At 47.0% G+C, this 18,949-nt stretch overlaps 1 protein-coding gene across 1 annotated transcript in view; it reads right to left on the minus strand.

Moving 5' to 3' along the window:
- Nucleotides 1-18,949, minus strand: part of NUCB2 (nucleobindin 2) — a 116,642-nt gene that overhangs the window by 32,279 nt on the left and 65,414 nt on the right. The window contains exon 5 of the mRNA XM_069740065.1: nt 10,917-11,020. Coding sequence (XP_069596166.1) covers nt 10,917-11,020 — 104 coding nt within the window. The remainder of the gene's footprint in view (nt 1-10,916; nt 11,021-18,949) is intronic.

Raw genomic sequence — 18,949 nt, forward strand, 5'->3', positions numbered from 1 at the left:
CATGTTCACACACCACCAAGAAACCTGAAGACACAAAAGAGAATGGTAAAACCAAAAACACTCAGTTTGAAAAAATGTTTGCAGTAATCCGCAAGTGCTAGTAAAAGATGTAAATAACAGGGTATTTGGTTGATACGTTTTTTGCAAAAAATGTATACTAAGCTGCTCTACCAATCTTCACGGTATACCCTTATCAGAGCAGTCCTAACTAATGTATGCAATCCCTATCTGATGTATTTAAAAACCTGATCATCTGTATATTACCTGTGTGAACAGGGTTCAGAGAGGAAAAATCCATGTGTGCATACAGGGCAGAACAGCTTTTGTGCAGCTAGCCCAAGAGGAGTGGTGGAACTCCCCAGTCTTGTAGACACAAGAGAACAATCATGGAAACAGGAACACATGGGCTACTTGCACAGTGAACAAGTCTGTAAGAACATGTTCACACACCACCAAGAAACCTGAAGACACAAAAGAGAATGGTAAAACCAAAAACACTCAGTTTGAAAAAATGTTTGCAGTAATCCGCAAGTGCTAGTAAAAGATGTAAATAACAGGGTATTTGGTTGATACGTTTTTTGCAAAAAATGTATACTAAGCTGCTCTACCAATCTTCACGGTATACCCTTATCAGAGCAGTCCTAACTAATGTATGCAATCCCTATCTGATGTATTTAAAAACCTGATCATCTGTATATTACCTGTGTGAACATTTTTTGCAAAAAACGTATCAACCAAATACCCTGTTATTTACATCTTTTACTAGCACTTGCGGATTACTGCAAACATTTTTTCAAACTGAGTGTTTTTGGTTTTACCATTCTCTTTTGTGTCTTCAGGTTTCTTGGTGGTGTGTGAACATGTTCTTACAGACTTGTTCACTGTGCAAGTAGCCCATGTGTTCCTGTTTCCATGATTGTTCTCTTGTGTCTACAAGACTGGGGAGTTCCACCACTCCTCTTGGGCTAGCTGCACAAAAGCTGTTCTGCCCTGTATGCACACATGGATTTTTCCTCTCTGAACCCTGTTCACACAGGTAATATACAGATGATCAGGTTTTTAAATACATCAGATAGGGATTGCATACATTAGTTAGGACTGCTCTGATAAGGGTATACCGTGAAGATTGGTAGAGCAGCTTAGTATACATTTTTTGCAAAAAACGTATCAACCAAATACCCTGTTATTTACATCTTTTACTAGCACTTGCGGATTACTGCAAACATTTTTTCAAACTGAGTGTTTTTGGTTTTACCATTCTCTTTTGTGTCTTCAGGTTTCTTGGTGGTGTGTGAACATGTTCTTACAGACTTGTTCACTGTGCAAGTAGCCCATGTGTTCCTGTTTCCATGATTGTTCTCTTGTGTCTACAAGACTGGGGAGTTCCACCACTCCTCTTGGGCTAGCTGCACAAAAGCTGTTCTGCCCTGTATGCACACATGGATTTTTCCTCTCTGAACCCTGTTCACACAGGTAATATACAGATGATCAGGTTTTTAAATACATCAGATAGGGATTGCATACATTAGTTAGGACTGCTCTGATAAGGGTATACCGTGAAGATTGGTAGAGCAGCTTAGTATACATTTTTTGCAAAAAACGTATCAACCAAATACCCTGTTATTTACATCTTTTACTAGCACTTGCGGATTACTGCAAACATTTTTTCAAACTGAGTGTTTTTGGTTTTACCATTCTCTTTTGTGTCTTCAGGTTTCTTGGTGGTGTGTGAACATGTTCTTACAGACTTGTTCACTGTGCAAGTAGCCCATGTGTTCCTGTTTCCATGATTGTTCTCTTGTGTCTACAAGACTGGGGAGTTCCACCACTCCTCTTGGGCTAGCTGCACAAAAGCTGTTCTGCCCTGTATGCACACATGGATTTTTCCTCTCTGAACCCTGTTCACACAGGTAATATACAGATGATCAGGTTTTTAAATACATCAGATAGGGATTGCATACATTAGTTAGGACTGCTCTGATAAGGGTATACCGTGAAGATTGGTAGAGCAGCTTAGTATACATTTTTTGCAAAAAACGTATCAACCAAATACCCTGTTATTTACATCTTTTACTAGCACTTGCGGATTACTGCAAACATTTTTTCAAACTGAGTGTTTTTGGTTTTACCATTCTCTTTTGTGTCTTCAGGTTTCTTGGTGGTGTGTGAACATGTTCTTACAGACTTGTTCACTGTGCAAGTAGCCCATGTGTTCCTGTTAACATAACCCCAAAAGCCTGCACACGGTCGCTGCCACCAGCTTCAATTAAACGGGTCCGAAGCTAACCCAACACAGTAGCGTATTTCCCTTCAGAAGACTTAGGGTACGTTTAGAGCATGGAGACAGAACTAGTATATTAATTAGTATACTCCGTAAAAAGTTTCAGGCAGTGTTTATATAAAAAGATGTTACAAATGAGACAATTGCAAATATGTACAAGGGTAATTATAAAATAAACAGGGGTTAAATGAGAAAAGGTAACACTCACATGTTCTCAGTTCATTGCATTGCAGGCAACCAGGCTAGGGGAGTTTTTTCCATACGTCCCAGCTTATTGGACGTGCTCTGGGCTTTCCAGAAGAAGACAAGAAGTCAAGAAGAAAAAGTCAAGAAGAAGGAGCTGGGGATCTGGCAGAGATTTAAAAACCTGCAGCCTGTGACATCACAGAAAGGCTGGCTTATCCAGACCCTCCTCTCTCTACATTCTGAGTACTGCAACCTTAAATTTATCTATTTGCTATAACTTCGCTACAAAACATGTCATAGTCATAACAAACCCAGCATTCATTTCGGATTAACGTGGGCATTCTAATGAGATCAAATATGTCCTATCTGGGATACATATTTACAGAGAAATCCCTACTTCTTTACCAGATGGAGTTAGAAGCTCAGGTTTCGAGGGATGGGCAGATCCACCGATGGAGATTACGAATATATATTTTTGTGTTCCTATCTTAAATGGTTTGCGTAATATCTTACAAACACAGAAAGAACTTCCATGAATTTTGGAGCCATATTTCCAGTTCCAGCTGGAGAAGAGTTTACACTGCAGGAAATGCCAGTCGTAAATACCTTGGCTCTCCTAAAACCCCCACACTCTCTGAGAAGGAAAGCTAAACTCTGAAGTAATGGGAAGGGGGGGGTTTGAGCCCAGGGTCTGCCATGTGTTTTTGGAACCATGGTCAGAAGTGCCAAAAATCCCTCAGCTATGGTGCTAACAGGCAGAGAAACTACTACTTATTTGATATTTCATACCATATCGTGACACCTCCCCCTTTTGGTGTGCGCTAGGGAGGCAGAACCCCACGGTATGCCTCCATGGGCACCTCAGTAGGTTCACCCTGGCGGGACAGTCCATCGGCATTCCCATGCTCCCTGCCCGTTTTGTGTTCATTGGTGAAGTCAAACTGCTGAAGGGCAAGGCTCCAGCGTAGCAACCTGCCGTTGGTTCCACACATGGTGTTTAGCCAGCGCAGAGGGTCGTGGTCGGTCACCACAGTGAAGGTGCGACCGTACAAGTAGGGCTGCAAGCGCTGCAGGGCCCAGACTATGGCCAGGCACTCCTTCTCGATGGTGGAGTAGGCCACTTCCCTCGGCAAAAGTTTCTGGCTCAGGTATAACACGGGGTGCTCTTGGTCCTCCGAGTCAACCTGGCTGAGTACAGCACCAAGGCCAAACTCGCTGGCGTCGGTCTGCACCAAGAACAGTCGACTGCTGTCGACTGCTTTCAACACAGGGGCGTTGCACAGTGCAGTTTTCAACGCCTGGAAGGCCCCCTCACAGCCATCTGTCCAGTTGACGATGTGGGGTATCTTCTTCCTGGTGAGGTCCGTCAAAGGTTTTGCCAGGCTACTATAGTGCTGTACGAAGCGCCTATAGTACCCTGCAGTGCCCAAGAAGGACATCACCTGTTTCTTGGTCACGGGAGTGGGCCAGTTCACGATCACTCCCACTTTGTCAGGCTCTGGCTTCAGGGTGTTCCCGCCTACCCGGTGCCCCAGGTAGTGAACCTCCCTCATGCCCATCTGGCACTTTCCCGGCTTGATAGTCAGTACTGCTTGGTGAATTCGCCTGAGCACCTCCTCGAGATGCTGCAGGTGTTCTTCCCAGGAGGGACTGAAGATGGCAATGTCATCCAAGTACGCCACGGCGTACTTCTCCAGTCCCTGAAGCAGGAGGTTGACCATCCGCTGGAAAGTGGCAGGGGCATTCTTCATGCCGAAGAGCATGACCGTGGACTCGTACAGTCCAAAGATTGTGATAAAGGCGGACTTCTCCTGTGCCTCAGGGCTCAGGGGAATCTGCCAGTATCCTCGACTCAGATCCATTATTGTTAGGTAATTTGCGCCAGCTAACTTCTCAAGCAGCTCCTTGATGCGCGGCATTGGGTGCGAATCCGAGGCTGTGATGGCTTTGAGCCCCCTGTAGTCCACGCAGAACCGGGTGGTCCGGTCCTTCTTAGGCACGAGAACTACAGGTGATGCCCACGCGCTCTTTGACCGTCGAATCACCCCCAGCTGTAACATCTCATCGATCTCTTGGCGCATAATCTGCTGCACCTGGTCAGAGATTCGATAGGGTGTTCGCCGTAGTGGGGCGTGATTCCCGGAGTGTCCACCTCGTGGACTGCTAACTTAGTCCTACCAGGTCGGTTGGAGAACACGACCCGGAAGGGTTCCAGTGTGGTTTGCAACTGCAACCGGTGGGGTTCAGTTAACGAGGCGCTTACCTCCACGTCCTCTATGGACCCATTGGCCTTGGCTTGGGCCAGCAAGTCCAGGAGGGTGTCTTCCTCCCCGTCTTCGGGCACGCTGCAGACCGGTAGGACGAAAGGTTCACGTTCGTGATGAGCCTTCATCATGTTGACGTGAAAGGCCTTTCGCCTACCCCGAGCGTGGTCAAGCGTGACCACGTAAGTGACCGGGTTGAGCTGTTGGTGGACGACGTACGGGCCCTCCCAGGCTGCCTGAAGCTTATCCGTTGGTACGGGGACCAGCACCCACACCTTTTGACCCACATGGTAGGTCCGCTCCCGGGCGTTCTGGTCGTACCAGTGCTTCTGGTCAGCCTGAGCCTGCGTCATGTTGTCATGCACCAACTGCGTCAAGGTCTGCATCTTTTCACGGAAGCGCATGACATACTCCACTATGGACACTTCAGAAGGGTTCGCCTCCTCTTCCCAGGATTCTCTTACCAACCCAAGGGGTCCCCGAACTCGCCTGCCGTACAGGAGCTCGAAGGGGGAGAACCCCGTCGAGGCCTGCGGAACCTTTCGAACAGCAGGTGTGGGAGGTACCGCTCCCAGTCGCGCCCTTGAGTCTCAACCAGCATGCGTAGCATCTGTTTGAGGGTACCATTGAAGCATTCACACAAGCCATTGGTCTGTGGGTGATACGCACTCGATACCAGGTGCTTCACCTGCATTCTCTTAGAGAGCCTCCATTAGGCGAGACATAAATTGGGTCCCTTGATCAGTAAGCATTTCCCTGGGAAATCCTACACGTGAAAAGATGGCCAACAGGGCATCCGCCACCTTATCTGCCCTAGTTGACGACAGAGCTACTGCCTCTGGGTACCGGGTAGCGTAGTCTACCACAGTAAGAATATATCGCTTTCCAGAGCTGCTGGGGACGGCCAGCGGGCCTACAATGTCCACCGCGATCCTCTGGAAAGGCTCCTCTATCACTGGCAAAGGGATCAGGGGAGCCTTAATAGCAGGCCCCGCCTTCCCCACTCTTTGACAGGTGACACAGGAGCGGCAGTAGTTTGACACATCTGTCCCCATCTTAGGCCAATAGAAGTGTTGAGACAGCCGGGCCTTAGTTTTGCTGATCCCCAAGTGTCCAGCTAGCGGGATCTTATGGGCAATCCGCAACAACTCACCCCGGAATTGCTGCGGGACGACCAGCTGTCTTTCCCTCAACCACTCCTTTTGTGATTCTCCGGGTACTGTCTCCCGGTACAACCTTCCTCGTTCCCAGAACACCTTCTCCTTATCAGCCTCGGAGAAGCGCATCCCGGCAAGTTGTCTCAAACTCTCTAGGCTCGCATCTGTGTGCAGAGCTGCCTGAAACTCCTGGCTAGGGGAAGCCAGAAGCGACGTCAGGGTCCCTTCCCCACAGGAACCCTCTGGGACCTGATCTGGTTCTACCTCTGGTTCAGTCACACTGATGACTGAGGAGGGTCCAGAAGGCAGACAGTTATCTGCGTTCCGGGCACTCTGACTGCGGGTGACAGCAGCTACGTAGGCTGTCTCCCCGGGGGTTTCTACAGATCCATCAGCCGACGCTGGTATGGGCTCTACCTCCCCATCCACCCCCAACACTCCAGGAGCAGTGCTACTTATGGGCCAGTTACCTTCCTCGGTGGCACTGGTCACTTTCATGGCGTCACCTTCCTCACGGTTCTCATGCATCTCCCCATTTACTGTAGCACCGACACTTGCCCGTTAGGGGTTCCTCAGCCGTCTCACTCCGCAGAGCGACGTGGCTGGGCACGCCTGTACCTATGGACACATTAACCTTCACAGAAAAATCATTATCAGGCTCCGTTGGCACAGGTACAACATTTTCACCATCAATCCTAGGGAAAAAATGGTTATTAGATGCATCATTACAAGATAAAGCATGGTCAGGTAACACATGCGATTTCCCATCATCATCATCATCATCATCATCAGGGTTAACGTTACCCTTATTAGCAGATTGGGGAGGGGTGTCAGGGACGTAGTGTGCAACCAACCTCCCCAAATCAGTCCCCAACAAAACATCAGTGGGCAAATTATCAGACAGCCCCACTTCCTTCACCCCGCTCCCGGCACCCCAATCAATATAAACCCGGGCCATCGGTAAGGGACAGCTGATGCCCCCAATCCCAGTGACAGTTAGGGTTTTCCCCGGAATGATTTCTTCTGGGGCCGCCAGTTCGGGTCGGATGAGGGTTCGTTCAGCCCCGGTGTCCTTGAGGCCTGTAGCAACATGGCCTCCCACAGTGACGTGCTGTACGTTGTCACACACCCTCCCAACCACACCACCCACCAAAAGAACTGCTGCATTAGGCCCTGGGGCCTTGGCTGGGGGGTTCTTCTGCTTGGTTGGGCAGGAGGGACTGAGATGACCAGTCTGATTGCAGGAGTAACACTTGCGGGGTTCGGTGGTAGGTCTGGTGCTGTTGGCCACGGGGCCAGGACCTCTGGTGTGTTGGCTGGCAGGGGTACTGGCGTTGGTTGCAGGCTTACCCCCTCTCCAGCTGGTGGTGACTGGCTTCCGCACTTCCGATCTACGGTTGGCCTCATAGGCATCGGCAATCTGTGCTGATTTCGTCACGTCTTTGGGTTCTCTGTCTATCACGAACTGTCGCACCTCAGCTGGGCAAAGATGTAAGAACTGGTCTTTGATCATCAGGTCTTGCAGCTGTGGAAAGGTGGTCACTGACAGTCCTTGGTTCCACTGGTCACAGTGGGTCCCAGTCCATGCACCACATCACTGTAACTGTCGTGTGGGCCACGTTGGAGGGTTCGGAACTTTCTACGGTACACCTCGGGTGTAAGCTGGTACTTGGCTATCAGAGCCTGCTTGATGGCCTCATAGTCACCATATTGTTCTTGAGGGAGGGCAGCAAACGCCTCCAGAGCTTTGCCTCTCAGCCCTGGTGTCAGGTATCGTGCCCATTCATCTGTAGGCAGCCGGTACTGTCTGCAGGCTTTCTCAAAGGCCCGCAGAAACGTGTCCAAGTCTCGGTCCTTCTCCATAACAGGAAAGTGATCGGGCCGGGGCTTAGGTATCTGAGCGCTGCTGGGCTCACGGCTGGACTGGGACGACCCCTGCATTTGCAGTTGGGCTAACTGCAGCTGGTACTCCCGCTCCGCTTGCCGCTCGGCTCGCTGGGCCTCTCGCTCGGCTCGCTCATGGTATTGCTGAAGCAGCTGCCGATGTCCCTCTAGGTCATCTGCGGCGCATTGTTGCAGAGCCAGCTGCAGGAGGTCTGCACCCCCCTGGTTGCCAGTAGGGCCCGTATTCAGTGGTTGGACCTCTGCTGCAGCACCATGTTCGCTTGTGCTGGCTTCTGCGGCCTCTGGGCTCTGTGGCCTGGCTTGGTCTGCTTCAAATTGCACCAGTTCAGCGACCATTTGAGCCTTGGTCTTACCCTGGGGGTTTAGGCCATGGCACGTGCATATCCCAGCAAGAAAGTCCTTCTTCTGCTGGTTGTACCAGGCTTCCCCTTTCGCAGCCATGGTTGCCAAATAAAAGATAGGATAGAAAAACGAAGAGGAAGGGAGGGGATAATTACCAGTACGCAATTGTCTCAAGACTAATAAAGTTCGTTCTCCAAACTTATTTGCGCAGAGTCCTCGCAAGAACTTTCTGCAAGTTTTTAGTGAGAGGAATGATTGCTCAAACCAAATCACTAATGCTCTAAAATCCCAACGCCTTGCCACCAATTTGTCAGGAATCCCTGACCGCTGCCACCAATTCGTCACGATTCTCACCCTGACCGTCACCCCTACGTCACGGGTCGGGGTGACTTCGGGCCAACAGACGGCTATCACATGTGCAGGGGGGCTTATCTTAGTTATCCCTCCACTCCACAATGTGATGAAACAACACCCACAAGGCTATTGACCTCTTAGTTTACAGCAGGGGCTTATTTTAGGTATCCCACTGCTTTTCTATATACCACGAACTGCAGGGATTTATGTATATCCCGCTTACAGTTCCACTTAACACTTGCAGCTCTCTGGCACCCTCCTTACTCTCAGGTCAGATTAGGTACTGCACCCTGGGTAATTAGTCGCCAGACAGGCTGCCTGCTATGTACTGGCTATTGGGCACGCTGCAGTGACACGATAAACTACTCCCACTCAGGCAGGAACAATAATTATCAATGCCGCATTCGCTACAACATAACCCCAAAAGCCTGCACACGGTCGCTGCTACCAGCTTCGATTAAACGGGTCCGAAGCTAACCCAACACAGTAGCGTATTTCCCTTCAGAAGACTTAGGGTACGTTTAGAGCATGGAGACAGAACTAGTATATTAATTAGTATACTCCGTAAAAAGTTTCAGGCAGTGTTTTGAGCCCAGGGTCTGCCATGTGTTTTTGGAACCATGGTCAGAAGTGCCAAAAATCCCTCAGCTATGGTGCTAACAGGCAGAGAAACTACTACTTATTTGATATTTCATACCATATCGTGACAGTGACATATTGGGATTCATGTTAGTGGTAAATTTAGGTCGATAATTTTTGCGTTTACTTGTGAAAAAAATGGAAATTTGGCTAAAATTTTGAAAATTTCGCAATTTTCAAATTTTGAATTTTTATTCTGTTAAACGAGAGAGTTATGTGACACAAAATAGTTAATAAATAACATTTCCCACATGTCTACTTTACATCAGCACAATTTTGGAAACAAAATTTTTTTTTTGCTAGGAAGTTATAAAGGTTAAAATTTGACCAGCGATTTCTCATTTTTACAGCAAAATTTACAAAACCATTTTTTTAGGGACCACTTCACATTTGAAGTCAGTTTGAGGGGTCTGTATGGCTGAAAATACCCAAAAGTGACACCATTCTAAAAACTGCACCCCTCAAGGTACTCAAAACCACATTCAAGAAGTTTATTAACCCTTCAGGTGCTTCACAGCAGCAGAAGCAACATGGAAGGAAAAAATGAACATTTAACTTTTTAGTCACAAAAATGATGTTTTAGCAACAATTTTTTGATTTTCCCAAGGGTAAAAAGAGAAACTGGACACCAAAAGTTATTGTACAATTTGTCCTGAGTACGCCGATACCCCATATGTGGGGGGAACTACTGTTTGGGCGCACGACAGGGCTCGGAAGGGTAGGAGCGCCATTTGACTTTTTCAATGAAAAATTGGCTCCAATCTTTAGCGGACACCATGTTGCGTTTGGAGAGCCCCTGTGTGCCTAAACATTGGAGCTTCCCCACAAATGACCCCATTTTTGAAACTAGACCTCCCCCCCCAAGGAGCTTATTTGCTTCACAAATTGATCTGTAAAAATGAAAAAGTACTTTTTTTTCACAAAAAAATTTCTTTTAGCCTCAATTTTTTCATTTTCACATGGGCAACAGGATAAAATGGATCCTAAAATGTCTTGGGCAATTTCTCCCGAGTACACCGATACCTCATATGTGGTCCCAAACCACTGTTTGTGCACACGCCAAGGCTCGGAAGGGAAGGAGCGCCATTTGACTTTTGAATGAAAAATTAGCTCCAATCGTTAGCGGACACCATGGTGATCGGGACCCTCGCTGCTCCTGTATTTGGCGATCGGGGCCCTCACTGCTCCTGTATCTGGTGATCGGGGCCCTCACTCCTCCTGTATCTGGTGATCGGGGCCCTCACGGTTCCTGTATCTGGTGATCGGGGCCCTCACTGCTCCTGTATTTGGCGATCGGGGCCCTCACGGTTCCTGTATCTGGTGATCGGGGCCCTCACGGCTCCTGTATCTGGTGATCGGGGCCCTCACTGCTCCTGTATCTGGTGATCGGGGCCCTCACTCCTCCTGTATCTGGTGATCGGGCCCCTCACGGCTCCTGTATCTGGTGATTTATGTGATTGTCATTCTGTAATATATTTTATTGTCTGTACAAGTCCCCTCCAAAATGTACAGCGCTGCGGAATATGTTGGCACTATAGAAATAAAATTATTATACCGAGGAGGATCACTCCCCATATCATCCTCCTGCACTGTTGATGATCAACACCCCCCTCCCCCATCATTCAACACCGAGGATCACCCTCCCTATGTCATCCTACGCCAAAGTGGATCACCCCCCCATGTCATCCTACGCCAAAGTGGATCACCCCACCACCATCATCGTCCTGTTGTGAGGAGTTAGGGATACAGTCTGGGCACTCACCGGCTCTCAGGGGCCCCTGCACTCACCGCTCGGATCAGCAGGTCCAGGTCTTGGGGCTCAAACGTGTCGGGGTTCATGTGATTCAAGTGATTGAACTGCTGGAGCAGCAAGCGACGATCCACGCCGGCACCTGAGAAAGAAGCACAGCAGAATGATGGGGGGGCCTCCCCAAGGTCCATACACGTCCCACCCGCTGCCACAGACCCCTCTGACGATTATGGCGGCCTTCCTCCCACATCTGCCAGGAACAGCACCAGAGACACAGACAAAACAGAATGTGCAGGAGAGTGGGGGCGGGCGAGCCGCGACCTGTGCAGGAGTGGGGGCGGGCGAGCCGTGACCTGTACAGGGGAGCAAGGAGCGCAAGCTGTGACCTGTGCAGGGAGGGGGGACAGAGAGCTGTGACCTGTGCAGGGAGGGGGGGACAGAGCGAGCTGTGACCTGTGCAGGGAGGGGGGGACAGAGCGAGCTGTGACCTGTGCAGGAGGGGCGGACAGAGCGAGCTGTGACCTGTGCAGGATGGAGGCCAGAGAGAGCTGTGACCTGTGCAGGGGGAGGGTGAGCTGTGACCTGTGCAGGGGGGGGCGAGCTGTGCCATGTGTGGGGAGGTGAGCTGTGAGATATGCAGGGAGGGAGGGGGGGGTGAGCTGTGTAGTCACCCCAACTTATTTCAATATGGAGGTGACCGATCAGTGTCAGCCCATAATGAGCTCTGTGGACAGAGGAGTGAACGCTGCAAACCGAGGCATGAAAGTACAAATTTGTAAGGGGAAGTGACGGCAGGCGTTAGGGCAGCTTTCTGCAGAGCAGGCTGTTACAACTCTGCCGGCATCACTGCATGGCCTCCCATCCCTCACACTCCATCTTACTCACTGTTCCAGGTCATGTTGTGATTTCTGTCTGCTGCCGGCTCCATGTTCCGTGCCTCTTGCTTTCTGCCTGCTCCCTGGCTGTGTGCATAGGGGGCAGCTCCAGAACTCTCTGGTTTTTACGGAATCAGGGTGCACCTGTCTAATGTGTTCCTGACCAATTACCAAGAGGCCTCCAGTATTTAGGGCAGCTCCAACCAGTGGAACTCGCTTGTGCAATGTGTTAACTCAGTTAGTGTCTTGCTACCGAGCTGCCAGGTCTTGCTCTGGGTTTTGCCTTCGCTGAAGGCTTTACTCCCTGCCTTGTACTTGTCTGTCCGACCTCCAGGAGGCAGAATATCCTGGTCCATGTGTCTTTGTTCCTGTACCTTGTTTTGTACCATTACCTTGCCTGAACTCTGTCCTACCTCTGTCTCCTTGTCTGTGGCTTCTTTCCCTGCTGTGTCCGCTGTCTGCTTGTGTGTATTCTTGCAGCTCTGCTTATGTTCCGCATTCTTGCGGCTCTGCCTGCTCAGTACTCGTCACTTTGCCTGTGCTCCGCACTCTTGCAGCTCTGCTTATGCTCCGCACTCGTAGAATCATAGAATGTTAGAGTTGGAAGGGACCTTCTGGGTCATCTGGTCCAACCCCCTGCTCAAAGCAGGATTCACTAAATAATCCCAGACAGGTGTCTGTCCAGCCTCTGTGTGAAGACTTCCATTGAAGGAGAACTCCCCACCTCTCGTGGCCGCCTGTTCCATTCATTGATCTCCCTCACTGTTAAAAAGTGTTTTCTAATATCTAATCTGTGTCTCCTCCCATTCAGTTTCATCCCATTGCTTCTAGTCTTTCCTCGTGCAAATGAGAATAAAGTTGATCCTTCTACAATGTGACAGCCCTGGAGATATTTGTAGACAGCTATTAAGTCTTCTCTCAGTCTTCTTTTCTGCAAGCTAAACAATCCGAAATCCTGTAAACGTTCCTCATAGGATGTGGTTTGCAGACCGGTCACCATTCTGGTCACTCTTCTCTGAACTTGCTCAAATTTGTTGATGTCTTTTTTAAAAATGTGGTGCCCAAAACTGGACACAGTATACCAGATAAGGTCTGACCAAAGAGGAGTAAAGGGCAATAATGACTTCACGCGATCTAGACTATATGCTTCTGGTAATACATCCCAGAATTGTATTTGCCTTTTTTGCTGCTGCATCACACTGTTGACCCATGTTCAGTCTGATCTATTAGTATACCCGTCTTTTTCACATGTGCTGTTGCTTAGTCTTATTCCTCCCATTCTGTATATGTTTTTTTCATTTTTATTGCCCAGATGTAGTACTTTGCATTTTTCCTTGTTGAAAACCATTCTGTTAGTTGCTGCCCACTGCTCCAGTTCATTTATATCCTTTTGAATCCTCTCTCCTCTAGTATTAGCTATCCCTCCTATGTCTGTGTCATCAGCAAATTTTATCAGTGTACCCTCAATTCCTTCATCTAAATCATTAATAAAGATGTTTAACAATAAAGGGCCCAGGACAGAGCCCTGTGGTACCCCACTTGAGACATTCTTCCAACTGGATGTGCAGCCATTTACAACCACTCTTTGGGTCCAATCACTACGCCAGTTATGAATCCACCTAACAATTGCCGTGTCCATTGCATACTTAGTTATTTCTTCAATAAGGATGGTGTGAGATACTTTGTCACATGCTTTGCTGAAGTCAAGATATACTATATCTACAGCATTTCCCTGATCCACCCAGTCAGTGATTCTGTCATAGAAGGAAATTAAGTTAGTCTGACATGACTTAGTTACAAACCCATGCTGACTCTGGTTAATCACTTCATTCTTATCCAGGTACTTACATACATGTTGTTTACTAATTTGTTCAAAGATCTTTCCTGGTATGGAAGACTCACCGGCCTATACTTCCGTGGGTCCACCTTCTTCCCCTTTTTGAAGATAGGAATGACATTTGCTCTTCTCCAGTCGTCTTCTGGGACTTCTGTTCTCTAAGAATTTTCAAACATTATGGAGAGTGGTTCAAAAATGTTCTACTGCTATCTCCTTCAGTACTCTGGGGTGTAATTCTTCTGGACCTGGAGACTCGTATTCATTTATGTTAGCTAATTGTTTCCAAAAAATCTTTCTGTTTATCGATATCATGTATTCTTCTATTCATTTATTAGGACAGTGAAGATCAGTTGATGTTACATTTCCTTTCTGAGAGAAAACATGCAAAATAGGAATTTAAAAGTTCGGCCTTCTCAACATCATAGTAACATAGTAACATAGTAACATAGTAACATAGTTAGTAAGGCCGAAAAAAGACATTTGTCCATCCAGTTCAGCCTATATTCCATCATAATAAATCCCCAGATCTACGTCCTTCTACAGAACCTAATAATTGTATGATACAATATTGTTCTGCTCCAGGAAGACATCCAGGCCTCTCTTGAACCCCTCGACTGAGTTCGCCATCACCACCTCCTCAGGCAAGCAATTCCAGATTCTCACTGCCCTAACAGTAAAAAATCCTCTTCTATGTTGGTGGAAAAACCTTCTCTCCTCCAGACGCAAAGAATGCCCCCTTGTGCCCGTCCTTTCTTACCATTTCATCATTTTTATCCTGTAAAAATCCTATAGCATTTTTAACTTTTCTTTTACTTTTGACATTCTCAAAATCCTTTTTTACGGCTTTTGACGTCTCTTGCAAGCCTTAATTCGTCAGCTTTAGATAATCTGATTCGTGCCCTGCAGGTTCTGCTGACAGCATTATATTCTTCTTTAGATATGCCTCCCTCTTTCCATTCGATAAACATTTCTTTCTTCCTTTTTAGCATGTGTTTAAGTTCTGTGTTCATCCATCCTGGTTTCCTTAAATGCTTCCTATTCTTCCCTCTTTTTGGAATTGTTAACGATTGTGCTTTGAGAATCTCATTTTTCAAGATTTCCCAACCTTCCTGAACACTTTTGTCCTTAAGGATATCCAGCCATTGGATCCCTCAGATTCTCTTTCCGAGTCCCTTAAAATCTGCCTTTCGGAAATCTAACCTTGAAGTCTGAGTCTTCACAGGTCTTCCTCTTCTAGTTATCCAAAATTCTAAACTAGCATAGTCGCTACCTCCTAGGGTCCCAGCCACTCTTACCTCCTCAGCCATTTCCTCCCTGTTAATAAGGATTAGATCCAAGGTAGCAGATCCCCTTGTTTTCTCACCTACCTTTTGGAAGATAAAGTCAGCAAGAGAGGATAAAAATTTGTTTGACCTGTTAGTTTTACCGGAGAGAGATTCCCAAAAAATGTCTGGATATTTGAAATCTCCCATGACCACTATGTCATATTTTTGGGAGAACTTGGCCATTTGATGCATAAAGAGTTCATCCATATCTTCAGCTTCCACAGGCGGCCTGTAGTAAATGCCTACAATGGTGTCCTTTAAGTTGTTCTCTTAGGCTGCCGTCACACTAGCAGTATTTGGTCAGTATTTTACATCAGTATTTCTCAGCCAAAACCAGGAGTGGGTGATAAATCCAGAAGTGGTGCTTATGTTTCTATTATATTTTTCCTCTAATTGTTCCACTCCTGGTTTGGGCTTATAAATACTGATGTAAAATACTGACCAAATACTTCCAGTGTGACGGCAGCCTTATTCTTACCCAGTTTCTACAGAACTCCCAGTCTCTGAAGTTTCAATCTCTGTGCAGATATACGCTTTTCTAACATACAGTGCGACTCCTCGTTTATCAAGTCTTTCTTGCAAATAAGTTGTATCCTTCTAGCCTTGTATTCCAATCATGTGTATCGTCCCACTAAGTTTCAGTGATTCCAATGATTCGTATTTCTTCTCCTGTGTTAGTAGTTCCAATTCTCCTTGTTTGTTGCCCATGCTTTGTGCATTCGTATAGAAGCATTTTCGTATGTGATTGGTTTCTCTTCCTCCAATATTTTTATTATTTAAATTTTTTTGTCTTTGTTCTTCCCTTCCACTTCTAATAGCAGAGTTCTCAATAGTATTTGTCAGGTGTATGGCTTTTTCTGGCCTTTTGCTTCCCTTCCCACATTGTGCTAGTTTAACCCCTTAATGACCGCCAATACGTCTTTTAACTGACCTGAGATATAAGAGAATAGCGTCCCCATACAGATGACAATCCAGCATCTGTCGGTTGTACACTATAGCTGACAACTTGCTGTATCAGCCACGATCAGTATTTGCACCATCTAAATCTGTTTAACCCCTTAGATGCTGCTGTCAATAGTGACTACATCATTATAAATGGTTAACAGAGTGTGGGGGCTTCTTCTTTATCCCAATTGGTGCCCTCAGATCATGATTTTGTTGTCCTGATGTTTGCGATGGCAATTCATGACCAAATAGCGGCCTTAGAGTCTGACGGCTGTAGCAATCTGTTTAGAAGTTAGCAACATTTAGGTGGTAAAAATACACATTTTCATTTCTGTCATGCCACTTTGCATTAATTCCTGTAAAGCACCTGAAGGGTTAATAAACTACCTGACAGCAGTTTTCAATATGTCAGGGGGTGCTGTTTTTAAAATGGTATCACGTTTAGGGGTTTCCCAATATATGGGACCCCTAAAGTCACTTCAAACATGGATAAGTCCCTAAAAAAATAAATGTGGTAAATTTCTTTGAAAAAATGAAAAATTACTGCTACATTTTTAAACCTCCTAAAATGCTAACAAAATAAAAGAACATTTTACAAATGATGCTGATGTAAAGCAGACATGTGGGAAATGTTATTTATTAATGGTTTGCTGTTGTATGACTATCTGGATTAAAGGGATAATCATTCAAATTTAGACAATTGCTAATTTTTTAACATTTTTCTCAATTTTTTTATATTTTTTATAAATAAACACAAAAAATATTGAACTAAATTTACCATTATCATAAAGTATAATGTGTCACGAAAAAACAATCTCAAAATCACTGGGATTTGTTGAAGCGTTGCAGAGTTATTACCACATAAAGTGACACTGGTCAGATTTCAAAAATTTGGCTCGGTCACTAAGGGGTTAAAAGCTCTCCTGATGAGTAGCAAGGCGACTTCCAAATACACAATTTCCAGTCTCCGTAAGGTGCACGCTTGTGACTCTGCCTGTGCTCCGTACTCTTGCAGCTCAGCTTGCTCTGTACCCTTGTCTCTGCCTGTGCTCCTTCGGTTCTGCTTCATTCTGATTCTGCTGCTGCAGAACCTCTTGCTGCTCTACAGCTCTTATCCGCAGCCTTGCGGTTCTCCTCCTGTGTCTCCTCTTCATACTCCATTTCTTCCTACCAGTATTTGCTCTGTGAACAGGTCTCTACCGGTTTCTCCATACACCATTCCTATCAGTACCAGCACCAGCTGTGTGAACAGGACCCTACCTAATCCATACACCACTCCTGCCCTGTCTCAGCCGTGCGCGCCTGCCAACTCGTCCGAGTTTCTGCTGTGCTCATCTGCCAGTCATGCCTGTTGCCAGCACCTGTCCTAGTGTTCCTGTTTCCCAAGTGGGATCAGCAGCCACAGCCAGACACCACCCTGGAGTAGCACCTGGAAGCTGCCTGCCACACAAGTCTGACCTCGCCATCAGAGGCTCCAGTGAAATCCAAGGTAGCGGCTTAGTCACGCCCCTCCAGAGTAGTCTGTGGCACAATGGGTCCACTGTTGTGAATTCTGCTTTTGGGCTCCCTCCGGTGGTTGTAGATGGTAATGCAGTTGTGCCTGGACTGCAGGATTGGACAGGTGTATCTGCTAATTGCAAAGCTGACTGGGGTATTTAGCTTTGCAGGACTCATTAGTCCTTGCCAGTTGTCAATGTTCTATTGCCAGTAATGGTTCTCTGCCTGGCCTCTCCTGCCTGCTGCCATTTCAGCTAAGATAAGTGTCTGATTCTTTTTCTTGGGCTCACAGGCTGTGTTCTATTTTTCAGTGCTGTTCATAGTTTCTATTTTGTTCCAGCTTAGACTGTCCTGTTGTTTTCTCAGTCTGGTTGGATTCGCTGGAGTCGCAGATATACTCTCCACACCTTTAGTTAGGTGGTGGAGTTTTTGTATTTTTCTGCTGTGGATATTTTGTAGATAGTTACATAGTTATTAAGGTCGAAGGAAGACTATAAGTCCATCTAGTTCAACCCATAGCCTAACCTAACATGCCCTAACATGTTGATCCAGAGGAAGGCAAAAAAACCCATGTGGCAAAGAGTAAGCTCCACATTGGGGAAAAAAATTCCTTCCCAACTCCACATACGGCAATCAGACTAGTTCCCTGGATCAACGCCCTATCAAGGAATCTAGTGTATATACCCTGTAACATTATACTTTTCCAGAAAGGTATCCAGTCCCCTCTTAAATTTAAGTAATGAATCACTCATTACAACATCATACGGCAGAGAGTTCCATAGTCTCACTGCTCTTACAGTAAAGAATCCACGTCTGTTATTATGCTTAAACCTTTTTTCCTCCAGAGGATGCCCCCTTGTCCCCGTTTCAGGTCTATGATTAAAAAGATCATCAGAAAGGTCTTTGTACTGTCCCCTCATATTTATACATTAAAATAAGATCACCCCTTAGTCTTCGTTTTTCCAAACTAAATAGCCCCAAGTGTAATAACCTATCTTGGTATTGCAGACCCCCCAGTCCTCTAATAACCTTGGTCGCTCTTCTCTGAACCCGCTCTAGTTCAGCTATGTCTTTCTTAGGCTGGGTTCCCATTGCGTTATGGGACCGCGTTAAACGGACAGCGTTGCACGGCAAAATTAACGCCGTGCAACGCGGCCGTTAACGCGCCCATTCACGCTAATGGGAACGCGCTTCACTAGCGCGTGCCATGTTTGGCACGCGCTAGCGATGCGCCGGGGATTCCTGGCGCGCCGCGGACGCTGCTTGCAGCGTCCGAGGCGCGCCCGCGGTCCGTTCCCCGCTCTCGCAGATCGGGGATCTGCGAGAGCGGGGACGTTACCGCGACCCCGACCGCAGCCCCATAGAAAACATTGCGTTAGCGCAATCCGCTAGCGCTAAACGGATTGCACTAACGCAATGTGACCCTAGCCTTATACACCGGAGACCAGAACGGTGCACAGTATTCTAAGTGTGGTCGAACTAGTGACTTGTATAGAGGTAAAATTATGTTCTCCTCATGAGCATCTATGACTCTTTTACTGCATCCCATTATTTTATTGGCCTTTGTAGCAGCTGCCTGACACTGGCCACTG

This window comes from Ranitomeya imitator, chromosome 9, assembly GCF_032444005.1.
Source record: "Ranitomeya imitator isolate aRanImi1 chromosome 9, aRanImi1.pri, whole genome shotgun sequence".
Lineage (NCBI taxonomy): Eukaryota > Metazoa > Chordata > Amphibia > Anura > Dendrobatidae > Ranitomeya > Ranitomeya imitator.